Source organism: Dama dama, chromosome 27 (genome assembly GCF_033118175.1).
Source record: "Dama dama isolate Ldn47 chromosome 27, ASM3311817v1, whole genome shotgun sequence".
In the NCBI taxonomy this organism is placed as follows: Eukaryota; Metazoa; Chordata; class Mammalia; order Artiodactyla; family Cervidae; genus Dama; species Dama dama.
In genome coordinates this window covers 38,108,742-38,125,632 of record NC_083707.1, presented here as the reverse complement: position 1 = coordinate 38,125,632, position 16,891 = coordinate 38,108,742, and the positions used below count along the sequence as shown (strand labels likewise).

At 42.2% G+C, this 16,891-nt stretch overlaps 2 protein-coding genes across 4 annotated transcripts in view; one reads left to right on the top strand and one right to left on the bottom strand.

The window, feature by feature from the left end:
• Positions 1-1,379: 1,379 nt before the first annotated feature.
• Positions 1,380-15,168, bottom strand: LOC133047775 (myosin regulatory light polypeptide 9). Of its 3 annotated transcripts, none has more exons than XM_061131274.1 (4): positions 14,120-14,261; positions 8,612-8,810; positions 7,960-8,121; positions 1,380-5,245 (listed from the first exon to the last, which is right to left on the bottom strand). In XM_061131274.1, exons 2-4 carry the CDS (start codon positions 8,793-8,795, stop codon positions 5,073-5,075), a joined length of 519 nt encoding a protein of 172 aa, XP_060987257.1. In that variant the 5' UTR covers positions 8,796-8,810; positions 14,120-14,261; the 3' UTR covers positions 1,380-5,072. The 3 variants fall into 3 exon arrangements, 2 of the variants coding, with proteins under 2 accessions (XP_060987257.1, XP_060987258.1); XM_061131275.1 differs by lacking the exon at positions 14,120-14,261 and adding an exon at positions 13,278-13,294; XR_009690840.1 differs by lacking the exons at positions 1,380-5,245; positions 7,960-8,121; positions 8,612-8,810 and adding exons at positions 13,277-13,314; positions 15,045-15,168 and having other exon boundaries at positions 14,120-14,812.
• Positions 14,660-16,891, top strand: part of MYOM1 (myomesin 1) — a 147,019-nt gene continuing 144,787 nt past the window's right edge. Inside the window, exon 1 of the mRNA XM_061131273.1 lies at positions 14,660-15,343. Coding sequence (XP_060987256.1) covers positions 15,196-15,343 — 148 coding nt within the window. The 5' untranslated portion in view covers positions 14,660-15,195. The remainder of the gene's footprint in view (positions 15,344-16,891) is intronic.

Here is a 16,891-nt window from a genome sequence, read left to right as displayed (position 1 = left end):
AGCGCTTTCTTTACAAACTGCACGCCCAGACCGAGTTCTATCATCTCTCCTGTCTTAATCCGCACGTTATCTATCAGGTGTGCGCCCTGACCAGGACAGTTTCTCCTTCCAACCACGGGAAAGCTTTATTCAAGTTATTTGCTTTCCTTTGATTCACTGCAGTACAAACTTACATACAACACATACAAGCGCACACGTTTCATACCATACTCTTGGTCAAAACAAAGGACACCACCAAAATGCATTACTCCAGTTTTGTCCTAGCCTTCATATTCCCTCAACCTTGGGATATTATGAAAGTCACTCAGTCATATCCGACTCTTTGTGACTCCATGGACTGTAGCCCGCCAGGCTCCTCTGTCCATGGGATTTCTCAGGCAAGAATACTGCAGTGGGTAGCCGTTCCCTTCTCCAGGGGATCTTCCTGACCCAGGAATCAAACCGGAGTCTTCTGCATTGTAGGTCGATTCTTTACAGTTGAACTAACAGGGAAGCTCTTGGAATATTATAGACGGATAAAACTATTTCTGGATAAAGGGAGATAAGAAGGCAACCGTTTGTGGAGCACTGTTGCCTCAACGTGTGCTGGATGCTAGGGAGAACAATCGAGTTTTTTATATTCTAGGAAAGTGATCAAGAAATCGAGGAATCTTTGATTAGAAATTCCTAGGTCATAGGAACCTTGTGTTCAGCACTCTATACCAGATGTTCTTAAAACAGTAGCACCAATAAGAAAAACGTGTGGGCTTCCTAAAAAAGCCCAACACCCCTCACCCCCCCGCCACCCCCTGTGCAGATTCAGGTCAAGGGTAGGGCAAGTATCTGCATTCCTAGTAATCACCCAGCATCCTCCCTGGAGTAGCACTGACCCCAGGTCCTTAATTGAATGCATTTTCTCTAGAGTCTGAAACCAATTGCTGAGAAGTCACATCTGGTTCTAAAATTTCTCTCAGCTGCAGTCTCCCCTTTGGTCCAATAATTAAATTTTTTCCCATTCATCATAACATTTTGACTTCTGAGGTCTTTGTCACAGAGCTCTTCTAGTGTGGGCTATTAACCATCCCATAAGTCCTCACCCTGGCCACCTTAATTAAGATCATAGCTGAGATGCCCTGACTGTACTGTCTTTGATCTCCGTATCTGTTTCTAGAACTGTGCTTTCCAACACCATGGTCACTAACCATGTGTGGCTATTTAAATGTAAATTTAAAAATTCAGTTACTTGAGACACATTTTAACTGCCCAATAGTCACGTGTGACCTAGTATCCTTATTGGAGAGCACAGAGCATTTCCATCATCACAGAAATTTCTACTGGCTAGCACTGTTCAAAAAAATAATCCTAGGGTACACTGTTCTCTCTAGATTCAAAAGAAAAACTTGAAAAATTTATTGTTTATTAATGAAAAGTTGAATAAGTATCCAGTGATTGGGAAATGGTTAATTATGGCATACCCTTATCAAAAATAATTTATTGTGGTCATTAAAAACAATGGTTTAAAAATAGGTAATACACTTAAAACAAAAATCGTGGGTATGCCAAAATATGACCATTTAAGATACATTAAACTAAAAAGCAAGTTGTGTATTTATGACAGTTATAAAATGTATGTAGATTAATATAGAAGTTATGATGCCTGTAATTTGAGCAGTCACACAGAAACCTAGGATAAAAAGATACAGGGACTTGGGAAAACTGGCTGTTGAAAGATGAGCTCCAGCAATACTTTCAGGACAGCAAAGATAAAAACCAGGGTTGCAGGAAATCAAGAACTTGTACACTTAAAGAGGACCTAGAAAGATACAAACAATTCTGACAAACTGGACCTATTTGGAAATCTAAAGTAAACTGTTTAAGGACATACTCTATACCACACATTTTTATGTATATTCTCATTAAATACTAATAACAACTCTTCAATAAAATTCTAGTTTGAGATAATTTACTATCAAACCACTGTAGACTACTAACCTCAGCCTTTTAATCTCCAACTATGATTAACTCCTGTTACCTACCCTTTGCTGTTTTCAGAGGGAGCACTATCCATTTTTATTTTTCTAAGAATAATCCTACAACATGTGATCTAGGTTCTCTTTCCTTCTGTTAGACATCACTCCTTTGGTTTCATTCACTTTTTCTCTAAAGAAATGCCCTGTGGTCCTGCCTTTCCTATAAGCCTCTCCCACTGCCAAACAGCTCCTGCTGGTAAACAGAATAACCACAATCTGAATACCTACCGGATGCCAAACCATTTAGCTTTACTGTTTCTACTTTTACTACAAACATAGAGGGTACTGTCCCTGTTAAACAGGTGAGGAAACTGACACTTATGGTGACCTGCCCAAGGACACAAAGCTCATCAAATAACAGACTGGCAGATTGTTATTGGCAGAATTCACTCAGCCAAGTCTGACTCTAAAACCCATACTGCTCCTAATCACAAAAATGCTGCTTTATATATTCATAGATTATGCTCCTATTATGAACCAAGAGCATTACTTCCATTTTACAAATGAACAGAGGTTGAGGGGGTCAGATAACTTTCTTAAGGTTATAAAGCCATGATGGAGCATGAACAATGTTAAAATGCAGCTGGACTGAACCCCAAACCTAGACACTGTCCCTGTCTCCTGCTACATTGAATTCTGCACTCAAAACTCTACCTAACAGCTCTAGCAGAAGTGACTGACTTGCCAAATCTAGTGGCCTCCTTTAAACTCTGCCATATTTGATTTTTCTGTGGCTTAACACTATTGACTAACCTGCTCACTCTTCCAACTATTCACCTGGTTTCCATCACACTGTGTTTGTGGCTTTATCTACTGTCCAAGCCCCTTTCAACATCTATCTGATCCTCCTTACAACTTGCCAGCACACCCTGTAGTCTAGTTATAACTCTTGTGGCTCTTTCCTCATTCCTTGTAAAAAATGGTTGCCTTTCCTTTTCATAATTTGCTTTCACTTGTCTCATAAAGGCAGGCCTGTTCCTGTTTCTTCCAGCAGCACTCAAAAACTGCTGCTCTCAACCAGGCATAGAGGCTCTTCAATCAAGTCAAGTCAGGGCCCTGGAGTCGGAATGACACTGTCACCATAAGCAATTGGGTAAGGAGGCTGCCCCCATTAGGCTGGTTTCATCAGAAGTTTTGCAGTGGTTTCTTAAGTATGGCTTTTCATCATGGAGGCTGGTTTTTCTAACAAACGCACTCACTGTTGGAGTACACGCTTTAGCGTTTTACTGACAATCATCTTAATTATGCAAAGCCTACTTTCCACGTAGAGAATGCTGTTACTAAATGAGGAGACATTTCATTCAGGGGAGACCATCCACTGTTTCTAATGGTGGCTGGTTCTTTGAGCAGTTATCTGAAATGGAAATGGAGACACTGCAAGAGATCATTTCAGTAGATGAGGCTACTTTTTTCCCTCCCAGTATGGGAACAGTGTTATTTGTTCTTCACTGGAAATTTGTTAACAAAGCAGAAGTGATTTTTTTTCCAGTTGAAATGTAAATTTAGTTCAACAAACAAAATTTCAGCATCATGGCTATAGCCTGAAAAAAGTACTTTGCTTATTTAAACCATTGATGAAATTCAGGAACACTCTAAAGGCAAGAGTTAAGGCAGGTACTAAGAGCCTAATCTTAAAAGGCGCAAGGAGCAGTCTCATCACTGGTCCTTCCAACCCTGTTCTGTAAAGCTGGCCTCATGAGGTAAAAGAATCCAGCTCACCTATTCTGTTGAGTGTGAAGGTCTTATGCCCTAAAGGCATTCAGTAATTGCATGTTCACTGAGGTAATAGTTTTGTCCAAGCATAGTCTTGTTATTAGTAGTATAAAATTATGAGTAACAGTCCATTATTCATCTTCATAGCCTAATTGTCCATCCACTCTTCCCACCTAACTTTCCCCCAGTGTTTCAAGATCTTTCTTAAACTCACGAATCTTCAAGAGTCAGATTTTTGAAGCCCAAAGTAAATGAAACTGTCTACCATTTCCTGATTAACTCTGAAAACAGTCCTGCATTCCTGCAAACAGCAGAAGTTATTTTTAGGATTGAAATAATGATCTCACTTTCCCAGGCATGTAGCTTCAGCTGTTCTGACTGTGGGCAGGTCAGGAATGTCAAAGATTTGCCCATGAACTCATGTGAATCTCTGCATAAATAAACACGGTGTTTCAACAGGGACCGTGTTAAAAAGAAACTACATACAGAAAAAAAAACAAACCCTCTATTTCCAACACTTTGAAATGCAATACAGAAAAATCTGCCTTTTTGATAAAAGCATTCCATAGAACCTTTGGGGGTTAAAACAGTTTTAAAAATTAGGACAAAGTAAAATTGCTCTCAGTGGCCTGGTCTAGTTTTAAACGACATGAAGGAATGTACAAAAAGCTTAGAACAGATTTGGAGGGATGCTGGCAGGTTCAATATTGAACTTTAGGATTTAAAGCTACCGAAGCTATCATATATGTATATATATGCAAATTCTATAGGAAATTATTTTAAAATGCAAAGTGCAGAAACTCCATGAAGGCAGTTAAAAATTGGATTATTTTTTAAAAGGAGGGGAAGACTGAATAAAGTAAATAGAACTGTTAGGAAACCTGGAAGGAGTAAGGGGTAAGTATAACAACCATATATATCATTTTCTAGGATTTGCCTTACTACCCCTTCTTTAGATAATGCACCAAGACCAATAAAAGTCAATTTTGGTAAATAAAAAAGTTTTAAACAAGTAAGTTTTTATCATAAAGTTTAATTATGGTTCAGAAAAAATTGAGTGAATAACCTTCTCTGAAAAAATATATTGACTCTGTAGACTGCAGTTACTGGGGGCGGGGAGGGTAGACGGCAGCTGGTAAGTTAAATTACCCTATTTTCTATTCTTAAAATGACAAGAAGTCCCACATCCAGTCTGATTATAGAGATGCATGTGCCCCAAATGGCTGAGAATAAATACAACAAGAAAGGCAGAAGCTGTAAAGCTAAGGGCATGCAACAGGCTCTAAGAGAAAGTCTCAGAAATACCCAGAGTGGCAACAAGGAACGTTTGGCTGGAGTTTGAAGTTCTTTTTAGTCGTCTTTGTCTTTCGCTCCATGCTTAAGGATGCGCGTGAACTCGATGTAATTGAAATTCCCCTTTTTGTCAATAGGTGCTTCTCTGTACAGCTCGTCCACTTCCTCATCTGTAAACCGGTCTCCCATTGTGGTCAGCAGTTCTCTCAGGTAATCCTCCTGAATGGTGCCTGAAGAATAAAGAAACGGAGATCAGAAGAGACACTCCCCTGAGGAATAATTACAAGGAGCACCTACAATTGACTAAGCACAGAGTTTACGTTAAGGACTATAAGCATGCAAATGTATGAAATATAGTCTTGACATGGCTAAGCCAGCCTCAGCACAGCTGCCTAGAAAATGCTCCGTTGCTTAGTGATATTAACCTTCTCTGCTCTACTGACCTCAACCGACAACAACCTCCCAATCTCTTAGTAACAACAGCTAATCCTATGTCTAACCAGAAGCCATGAAGTATGACGCTTCCTCAACATACCATGTATGATCACACTTCTTCTACAAGCAAATACACTAAAATCATCATTGTTCTTATTTAGGCATTAAGTCGTGTCCAACCCTTTTGCAACCCCATGGACTGTAGTCCTCCCTCTGTCCATGGGATTTCCCAGGCAGGAATACTGGAGTGGATTGCCATTTCCTTCTCCAGGGAATCTTCCAGACCGAGAGATCAAACCCATGACTCCTGCTTGGCAGGTGCGTTCTTTACCACTGAACCACCTGGGAAGCCCTAAAATCATCATAAACATTGGTAAAATGCTTCAGTGGAAAGAATACTGAAGTTGTGAGGTCCGGTTTTAACAAGGTATGTTACTTCAGGCACTTCACTTTACCTTTTTAAAACATGCAAAATGAGATTTAAATTTTAAAAAACAAGTCTACTTTTAGATTCAGTAACAAATATGGTTAGGCCCAGTGCAAAACCACCGAGTAGATAGTTGAGCATTAACTATGTCACAGATGCTGGGACAGGCACTGGAGCCTAACAGTGAGCAGAGAGGAACGTTCTCTACTTTGGACCTGTGCAAGCAGGGGTCTCATGAAACCTGACTGCACATCAGAATCATCCAGGGAGCTCAAAACAACCCCAGAGGCCACCCTGACACTGATATTTAAAAAGACTCCCTAAGTAATTTCCACTGGACTAAAGAGTAATTTCCATTAGCAATCATGATCGATACCCACTCCTGTAGTAATCCAAAGGTACTAAATGACAATTCAAGCACAGAGATTTTTGAAATTCATCGTTTCTACTTTACGGTAACTTCTTTGTGTGTGTGGAAATTAAGCTAAAACACTGATATATTTCCTATAAAATTAATTTAAAGGGTAAGGTCAGTTCACAAAAGAAACTCTAAATTTATGGGTTCTTTTGCTAACTCAACCCTAGATTTAAAAAAAAAAAAAAATGTTCTCTAAATCTTAGACTTTTAGATTTTAGAAATAAATCCTCCTCTTTAGCCAAGTCATTCAACCACCATGTAAACAAATCAACTATGTGCAGGGACTGTGACAGGAGCCGGGAGGGGTTATGAAAAAGAAACATGCTGCTGCTGCAGATGCACCGAGAGCGGGAGACTGAGGACTGGACACACGCGCACAAGCCAAGCCTGAGCGCAGGCAGAACGCGTGTGGGCAGAGACACAGCAAACCACGGTGGGGGTGGAGAGAAGCAAGAGCTTTTCAAGTTTTCCCAGAGGCCGGGAAAAAACAGTACGAAAACACAACTAAGGCTCTATTAAGAATGTGACCACTGAGATGACTCTGAAGAACAGATAAGACACTTTACTTTAATGGTTTTATTCTCTTCCACTAAAAAAAGTAACACATGTTCACTGTTTAAAAAAAAAAAATTAACATACAAAAGTTTTTGGCAAGAAAAAAAGTCTCTTCTGCCTGCCCTTCCCCTACTGGTTCCAGAAATAACTGTTCAGAATTTTTTATTTCAAGGGGAAGGAGGTGATGTGAGAAGGAAGGCAGAGGCAGAAATGGCAAAGATATGTCAAGGCAACAATGCATGGAGACTGGAACAAGGTTGGGAAGATGATGCAAAAGTCAAGAGGGTAGTCAGGTCAGATGAGGCCCTATTGTGGGATGCCTTCAAAGCCAGAGTGGAGAGACTATGCTTCTATCCCCACATATAACACTTGGGACTGTTTAAACTAGTCCAAATACTGTGTAACCAAAGGGTGTGCCTTCCTTCTTAAAAATCTTGCCATGTGAGTTACCCCCTTATTTTTTTCTCTTATATACACTTCTGCCAAAGGAGCAGGCATTCATGTAGCTAGCCTTTGGGTTTCTTTGGGAGTCCACTTTATGCAGGCAGTAAGCTACTATTTCATTCCCTCATTTAATCTTCACAACAACCACACAAGGTAGGAAATATTACAGTCCATCTTACTGATAAGAGCCTTAGAGAAGTTGCCTGAAATCAGACAGCTATTATGCAGAAGAGGATTATGAAACCAGGGCAACTGATTGCAGATACCAAATCTAAACAATCTCAGAGCAGAGAGGTACCTGGATAAACCAACATAGGACCATACTGACACCACCACCTACAACAATCTACACTTTTCCCCAAGATTGCTCCTGTAAAAGATATTCATTTGACACACAGTGCCTAACCCCTGTGGGATTATTCTAGTAAAGGAGTAATAGAAGTTTCCTAAAGAAGTTCCAAATTCACCTATTAAATTGTGAATTAAATATTTAAGGGCAGAGGCAGTGAAGTGAGTACCTAACATGCCATAGGTGAAACCTGTCCCCCAAAACAGATCTGGTATAAACCTGAGGGTGTTACATATCATCATGTTTCAAGTTATATATTTTAGCTGCTATAACCAAACAATAATCAGTTGGTAATTAAAGGCTACCTCAGACTTACCAGTTGCTTCTTCATCAAAGCAAGCAAAAGCATTTCTGATGACATCTTCTGGATCTGTTCCATTTAACTTTTCACCAAACATCGTGAGAAACATGGTAAAATTTATGGGACCTGGAGCCTCATTCATCATAGCATCCAGATACTCATCAGTTGGATTTTTTCCTAAACAAAAACAGAGGGTCATAATTTTAATCACATCACAAAATGCATCATGGTAAACATTTTGACGTGACAGATGATCATTTATACAGTTTGCTATTTGTGTTCAAGATAGTAAAACTATTTGGAAAAAAGTCTTCTCGAGGAAAAGGGTCTGTATTAAGAGTCTGGAGACTGTGTGCTATTCCGCTGGGATGTCAGGAGGAATAACACTGCTTTCATAATCACGATCAGAGTTTGCAGCACATGCATGCACGTGCACACACACACACACACACAAACACAGCTGGTCTCCAGCCTGATTCTGAGACTTGGCTAGAAATCTGCAGGTGGTCCAAGGACCTTACTTTGGGAAACAATGCTCCAGATTTTGAATCTCAGTGAACTGTAACATCACTAGATTGGCTTCACAAAACTTTTAAGACTTCAAAAATAAATAGAAAAGGTTGTTCTGGAAATTGTTTGATTTATTAATATTAAAACTGATCATTACCCAGGGAAGCAAGCATGTCATGCAAATCTTCCTTGTCGATGAACCCGTCCCTGTTCTGGTCGATCATGTTGAAGGCCTCCTTGAACTCCTGAATCTGGGACTGGTCAAACATGGCGAACACGTTGGAGGTCGCGCGCTGGGGGCGCTTCTTGGTGGTCTTGGTCTTTGCTCTTTTGCTTGACATGGTGGCAGTTAAATCCTAACAAAGAGGGGAAATACAAGAAATAGCAAAAACTAAATTGAACCAGCCTTCCACAGATATTTGCGCCACTGAGAGATGGGTTTAAAAACTATTTCACGGGACAGTATCACTTGGCAAAAATCTGTCAACTAATTGCTACCATTACTCAGAGGATCAATCTACAAATAGAAAAACCAGACTCATCTTTTAAATTCAGTCATCCTTAGTAGCTGTGACATTTAGTAAACAGTCTGTTACTAATTTCAAGTTCCAAATTACCACCAAGATTAATTCAAAGCTCAGAGCATTATCAACAAGATTTCCTGTCCCCAGTACTACTGGACAGCTGATTAAGGACTGATAATAACTCAATCCATCAGCTTAATAACAATATAGAAAACAAGAAACAAAGGATGTCAGGACGCTGGAGAAAAAGTGTTAGTTCTATATCTCAGTGTTATGCAGTACTGACAAACATTAACTCATCTTCTAAGCCAAATCATCTGAAGTGATTAAGTCCTCTAAACAAAAATCAGAGCACAATACAAAATTTTTAAAGCAATTTAGTTTTTAAGAAGTTTTGGAAAGCATTTTAAGAGATATGGAAACTACCTTTGCTCTCTAATAATCTAAATTTCTCCCCGTAAAGCTTTTAGGTTGAAAATAAAAATAAGGTCTAATAATTCTCTTTCAACACTAAATCTTTGAGACTATAAACAATTTGTTTGAAGTTAAAAATCCCACAGTCATCAGGCAATAAAATTTTACCATACCATCCTTCAGAGCCGAGGTGGCGAGGGCAGTCAGCAAAACCTCTAACCCACAAGACTAAGACACTGTAATCAGTTATATTCTCTCAAGCAGGTCTAAAATAGGCACTAGTGATTTCACACTCTGACCAGGACAACAGTTTTAAAGCTTACGTTCTGAAAACAACATTTAGCTATGATGTAGCAAAACACTATGCCCTTGCTCTAAAAATAAGTGTGTGGATTGCAAAGAATGAACTACCTAGATGTCAGGACTGCCAAGTGACACAATGCTTCATATGAGTTTTAAAACTTATTTCTTACATTCTTTCCTTGATTACACCACACCAGCCAGCCAAACTACATTCAATTATGGAAATAATTAGAAAAGCTCTGACTATGCCTGAATTTTTTTGTTTTTTTTTAAAGCTTACTCTGTTCTCAGATTTTTAGAAGGAAATTCCAGAAAGGAGAGTCACAAATTCCAATTCATCAAATATAGCACTCCTGCCATGCACTGGAATGAGCTGCTGGTAAGCCATACCCTACTTGACATAGAAGTTAGGATGTATGCTCCTCCCTGGTTTCCAAGTTTCCTTTAATTACTCTTTCGTGATATTTTCATTTTATAACATCTCTGGACGCAGCAAATCCCTTTATTATCTAAACTACAGAGAGAGCTGTATGTAATTCCCCCCTCTAGTCTAAATGCAGTTTTAAAAAAAGTAGTTACAGCATACATTATTTCTTCCTCTCCTAAATGGACTCCAGGACTTGAGTTAGTGGTTAAGATGCAATGAGTGGCACATATTTAACAGTCCACATCTCTTTAGTATTTTAGGTATGCCCCTGTCTTTGCAAAACAAAGCATGTGTTTAAAAATAGTCTGTTTTGTTTGACAACATTGTATTACCCTAACTATGCACAAATGTCAGTTGTTTTAAGAACAAACAGATGAAAAAGACAGGTCAAGTGGTTGATAAGAACTGATTTTTTAACCCCACAAGACCTCATAATACTGAATTTAGTATCGTTTCTCTAGGTACCCTTTTAAAAATACTTCGGTTGGATTATAAAGTCACACGCACACTTTCATTCTAGAATTTTGATACATTTCCTATTTAGTCTTTCTTTTAATCATGCCTTTAATTAAAATCAGTCATTTTAATCATGCATTCTTTAAATAAGTAAATACATTATATTTTAAAGTTATAAAGGTATTTTGGGGGTCAGCACTGACAATGCCGTTAGTTTTTCTTTAGCTCATCTGATCCTTAATTATTAACCATTAATATGATCAGCAGAATTACATTCATGTGTATCTAACATCATGAATGCTGATTATCATTTAAGAATTAAGAAATGTTAAGGTAGGTGTGCTCTCTTTGAGGAACTTAAATATAGTTGGGGAGGCAACTGTGAAGAAATGAGACGATTGGTTCAACTTATGAAATGAGTTACATAGTTTTCATTCCATAAGTATGACTCTCAAGTTAAAACAATGTGTAACAAAAATGAAAAATAACTCAAAGGTGGTACATGATTATCAAATACTATGAATTCATAAAAGTTCTTTGTTTCTAAAGTTTTTTCTGGATGGGTGGGGGGAAGGGCGGGGGAAAGAACTTGAAAAACCCTAAAAGCTACAAGACATCCTTAGAATTAAGAAATTGAAATGTTAGTCTTAATCCTAACAAATTAGAGTAGTTAATGCTATCAAAATTTGGTAGTATAACACTGGGCAAGTTACTACATGGACCTTTACTTTTTCAAGGAGGTTGGATTCTGATCTGTGAGTTTATCTCCCACCAGAAATCTGGATCCTTTCAGTGATAGGGAGTTCAGCTTTGCTGTCAAGTTATTTCAAAACAAGGAAAAGCTGTTTTTTTTCCCCTTACCAAACTGAGAGTACAGGTAGAGTTAACTCTGGCGGTAATGTGTGTTAGTCACTCAGTCGTCCTACTCTTTGTGATCCCATGGACTGTAGCCCTCCAGGCTCCTCTGTCCATGGAATTCTCCAGGCAAGAATACTGGAGTGGGTAGCCATTCCCTTCTCCAGGGAATCCCAACCCAGGGATGGAATTTGGATCTCCAGTATTGCTGGCAGATTATCACCTGAGCCACCTAACTCGGGTGGAGAGGGAGCCAAATGAGAAACAGTGCTATGATCCCAAGGAGCCGATCACTTTAGATACTGTCACTGTCCTCCTTGCTATGATTCAAGTATGCTGTCCACTTTTACTTTCCCCAAACAAGCCAGCCTGTAACTCTCTTCGTATAACAAGCCCTCAGCAAATGCACAACTCTTATAGGCTAGGGAAAAATAAAACTGAAAATATTTTATACATCAACCTAAGGATTATTTATGTACATTGAGAAGATTGCTATGCAGGCACCCACGGTTTCCAAGTTACGTCTTCACTCATCATAAGCTCAGTCTAGACTTTTGAGGCATTTAATGAAAGATCTTTGGTGTGAAGGACTCTGTGTTGTATGGAACTTGAAAACCCTGAGACTTACAGAGTCAACCTCTATGAAATTCACAAAGATTTCAGACGCATGAGAAAAAGTGAATGAAAACAGTTCAAGGGCTGTTAAGGAAAATCAGTTTACAGAACCTTGTCTTAATCAGAGAAGGGGAGTGCTGGTGGTAATGAATTTCTGGATTTATCCTTCTAGCTGGATCAAATAGGAAGAGAATCATTCAAGGTTATGACAAAAGGACAGATACAAACTATGTCAGGAAAAAGTTAGGCTAGATTAAGTGATGGGAGAAATGGAAAATAAAGATCCTCAAAGAGGCTTTCCCCACACACCAAGGGCAACAAAAAGACTTTTCATAATTTGTAGATACTCTGGTTTTATTTATAAAATGGAATTAACCCATACCAATATTGGCTTCCCCAGTGGTTCAGCGGTAAAGAATGTGCCTGCAATGCAGGAGACAAGGGAGATGTGGGATCAGTCCCTGGGTCGGAAAGATCCCCTGGAGGAGGAAATGGCAAATCACTCCAGTATTCTTGCCTGGAGAATTCCATCCTGAGGAGAGCGCACACACACACGCACACAAATATTACTTTGAGGTTGCTAAGTCGCATCCCACTCTTTGCGACCCTATGGACTGTAGCCTGCCAGGCTCTTCTGTCCATGGGATTCCCTAGGCAAGAATACTGGAGTGGGTTGCCCCGCCCTCCTCCTGGGGATCTTTCCGACCCAGGGATCGAACCCAAGTCGTTTCCTGCATCGGCGGCTGGGTTCTTTACCACTAGCGCCACCTGGGAAGCCCAGAATACTCTAGTTAGAACTCTAAAGCCCAGCATTTATAGTGGTAATAAATGTAAACTAATCTGAAGACTTTCTACAGAACACTCAAATTGATAGTACTCTGGAAATATATGTTCTTTAATGAAAAACTCCCATCTTAGGAAACACTTCCTAATGTAACGGCACATAACATCTACTTTCCAATCCAGACCAAATCTACTGTCTCATTTAATAAATGTATTTTTTTTTTTTTTACAAGCTAAGTTTATATACTTTTTTGGTGCTAACCACAGTTTTTGAAAAGTATATTTTCAGGCTGGTGTTTCCGTTCCAACTTAACCAAGTTTTCAATTCCTAAGTAAACTTCCGGTGGAAGGTAGGATTAGTCCTCTAAGACTGCCACACCCAAAAAGTTCTCAGCACTTGACAAAGGCAATTCGTTGTCGAGGTTCACTAGCCTGTAAAGCCTCACCTTTTAAAGTTTTTCTTGCTGGGTTTTCATCAAAAGCCTTCCAGAACAATGAAACAAAGAATAGTAATTTTAAGAATCACTCGTTTTCTCCATGTTTAGATGTACAACTTTCTGCACTTAAGTTAAAATCTCAACTGAACGCTTATTTGTTTCAAAGTTCTGTAAAGAAATGATACACTCTTTGATAAACCAATTCAGCTACTTTGAAAGTAAACACTTTAAGAAACGGACTTAACTCGGAGGCTCCACCCCAGAGTAACAGGGAGTTTTTTGGGAGTTTTCCTGAAGCCTCAAACTAAACCCCAAACTTCTGTTTGTCCAACTATCACTTAAAAAAAAAAAAATCAAAACACTCCAGTTACAAAAGTGGATACTCAGCTGAAGTTGCGAACTTGAGGTGGTTATTCCCACTAAACGTAGCCACACAGCTGGAATAACAGCTGCAGCGGGCGGGCGTCAGGGGACCGCACCAGGCTACAGTTTTTGTGCAAACCCTGTGGAATTGGGCAAGTTTACGTTAGAAACTAAACTTAGTCCCAGCGTCAGCTCCGCGGGGCTCGGGTTTCGCAGGCCGGCTGCCGCCCAAGCTCGCGGCGCCAGCAGGCTAAACCACACTTCCCGAGCTCCAAGTTTGGGCAAACGAGCGAAGCTGGCGTCCGGGCCGGTTCCGGCCGCGGCCTTCGACGCCGGAGCGGCCCGTGGGCTCGAAACCCAGGAACCCGCACGCACACCTGCCCAGGTGCGCCCCCGGCAGCGCTGCTAACCACTCCGCCAACCCCAGCCGCCCCGCGGGGATGCACCTCGGAACGGGCCTCCCGCGGCCGACCGCGAGCACCACTCACCCTAACTCTGCCGCGAGAATCCGAGAGTTTCTGGACCCTCCTCGCTGCTCCAGCTGCCGCTACCAACTCCCTTCCACTCCCAGAGACTGTACAAACCGACACTTCCGGCCTTCGCTTAGCGGACCGGAAGGAAGGGAGTCACCATTCTCGGCTAACAGTGCGAGCCTGGCAGGGCGACGGGGCAGGGGGGTTGCCGATGTGCTCAGAGGGCGCAGTTTTTACCGAGTGCACGGGAAGGACGTGTCGAGCGGGCAGCTTAGAACACAGTAGAAAGGGTAATGATTCTCTGGGTCTGATAACTGAGTTTCTGTCATTTTTACACCTCGTCTTACAGTGTAAACTGTTTCACCCCCCCTTCCTATTTGCAAATGGTTGAGTCTATCTTGTGGGTCTGCCCCTCCGCGCATTCCAGGGCCCGGCCGGGGGCGGGGCTCGGCGACCCAAGTCCTTGTAGGGAAATCGCGGAGAGGGCTTCGCGGCCCACGTGACTGACCTTCGCCCCACCCCCGAGAGCCCCGCCCGAGCCGCCGAAAGGTTCTGCGCATGCGCATGGGTCTCTCCTCAGGTTGAGGGAGGAGGGTGGTGTCTTCGCCTGCAGGTCGCCCCGCTGTATGTGTACCCCGAGAGGACGACTCTCGGCAAGAGACTTGACCTCTTGGCCCGGTGTTGTGTTATGACGAGTCACTCCCCTCCCTACGGAAACAAAGTGTTTAGTTCGGAGGGCCCTCAGCCTATTTTCGACCCAGAAGGAGTTCTTCAGGCGGGGGGCGGCCGAAGACATTCTCCCTCTTCAGAAACGTTCGCGGTTATGTTTCCCCGGGAAGTCCCTCAGGCCCCAGAACAAGGAGAGCCTGGCCGCGTCCAGCTCGGAAGGCAGCCCGCAACCCACAGCGACAGGGTCCCCAACCTCGCCCCCTACTCTCACTGGTGCCGACGTGCGCCCCGTGAAGAGGACAGGAAGTCGGGCCTGTTGTGCTCAGCTCTCTGGCCTCAGGGCCGCCTGGCCGGGGCATCTCGTAGAAGAAAAATCCTCCCCACCCTGAGGGAGACTGTGCTGCCAGTCTCCGCGGAGGAGGATGGTCCCTGCAGGGGAGGGCTGGGCCGGGCCGACGCCCTTCCGGGGTCGTCCAGGCTCCGGGTTACGTGCCTCGTCTGGCTCCCGTGGCCGGAACGTTTCTGGGGTTTGGAGCCGCGCTCACTCCAGTCATCCTGCTGATGAGGAAGGTAAAGTTGCCGGATAATGTACTCGCAGTAGGAATCAGCTGCACCGTCGGGAACCTCAGGAACATTCCATTTGTTAACCAGTAGTCTGTTCCCAAGTTCACTTAGAGGTAAAGTCACTGAGAGGTACTTTACTGCCCTAATCCTACAGCAGGACTGAAACGAAGATGGTTCGTTTACCAAACAGCCTCCAATAGTGAGAATCACTCGGGGTACGAGGGAAAAATTACTCAGTATTGGGGGTCTCATCTGTCTCATTTCCAACCCGCTGAATCAGCCTTCTAGGTCAGGTCTTGGGAAGCAATCAATTTAAGAGGGTCCTAAGTGACTCTCAGCCCAAAGGTGGGGTCACAGAGCGAGAACAGGTTAGGTTCTAAGATGAGAGAGTGAGGGCACAAACTCCAGATGGTTGAACCGGGGTGGGGGCGCGGGGGCAGGGAGATGCAAAGGGTTCGTGGATCCTGGCTGCCCGTGGGGCGAGCCGACTGCTGTGCACACACCTACATCTGTCACTAGGGGGCGCTGGAGTTTCCACTGCTGGCCTTCAGGGAGAAAACATCCCAAAAGATGACATGGGCTGTTGAGTTTTCACGCTCAGAGCGACAGGGAGCAGCAACAGTCTTTTTTCTTTTTTTTTTTTTTTAACAGACTTTTAATTTTGAAATAATCTTAGATTTTCAGAAAAGTTGCAAAGATAGTACAGAGTTCTCATATACCCTGTGCCCATCTTCCACTAATGTTAAATAACGATGGTACCTTTGCCAAAACTAAGAAATTAACAATGGTATCATACTATTGCTTAAAGAACACAGTCAGGTTTCACCACTTTTCCCATTAATGGCTTTTTTTTTTTTTTTTCTGATCTAGGATCCAATTTGGTTTACCCGGAGCAACAGTCTTCTGCTTCTACGTTGTTACTGAGTCGCTGTCATGTCTGACCCTGTAGATTGTAGGCAGCCAGGTTCCTCTGTCCTCCACTATCTTCAGGAGTTTGCTCAAATTCCTGTCCATTGAATTAGTGATGCTCTTAAACCATCTCATCCTCTGCACACACACCACCACACCCCCCCCCCCCCTTCTCCTTTTCTTTGCTTTTATAGTATCAGAAAATTGCTTTGGTTGTCTGCTTTCCTGAGCTTGTAAGGCATAGTTTGGTTGAGGCAGAAAAGGAAAGAGGACCTCAACAGAAGTAGGTTACCTTTATTCAGGCAAGGAGGGGCGACAGTTGGCCTAATGACCAGGCTGAGCGCTGAGAGGGATCAGGGAGGCTTCATACTTCTAGGGAGGTTTGTGGACGCGATAAGGGAAATGTCAATCAGGCGGGATATTTTGAATATTCTTTTGTTGAGATGACATTTGTAGTTGGGCAGGGGGTGATAAGTCTTCTGGGTGGGTGTAGGGGGTGGTAGGTTTCCGGACAGGGGTTTCTAAGTCCCAGATAGATGCAAACGGCCTGGAGCATCAGGGTGGAACTAAAGTTATACTTTGTTTTCTCCAAAGTTAGATGATTCAGCAAGGGACCTTTGAGACTGTTGTTCTCTTTTCTAGGCC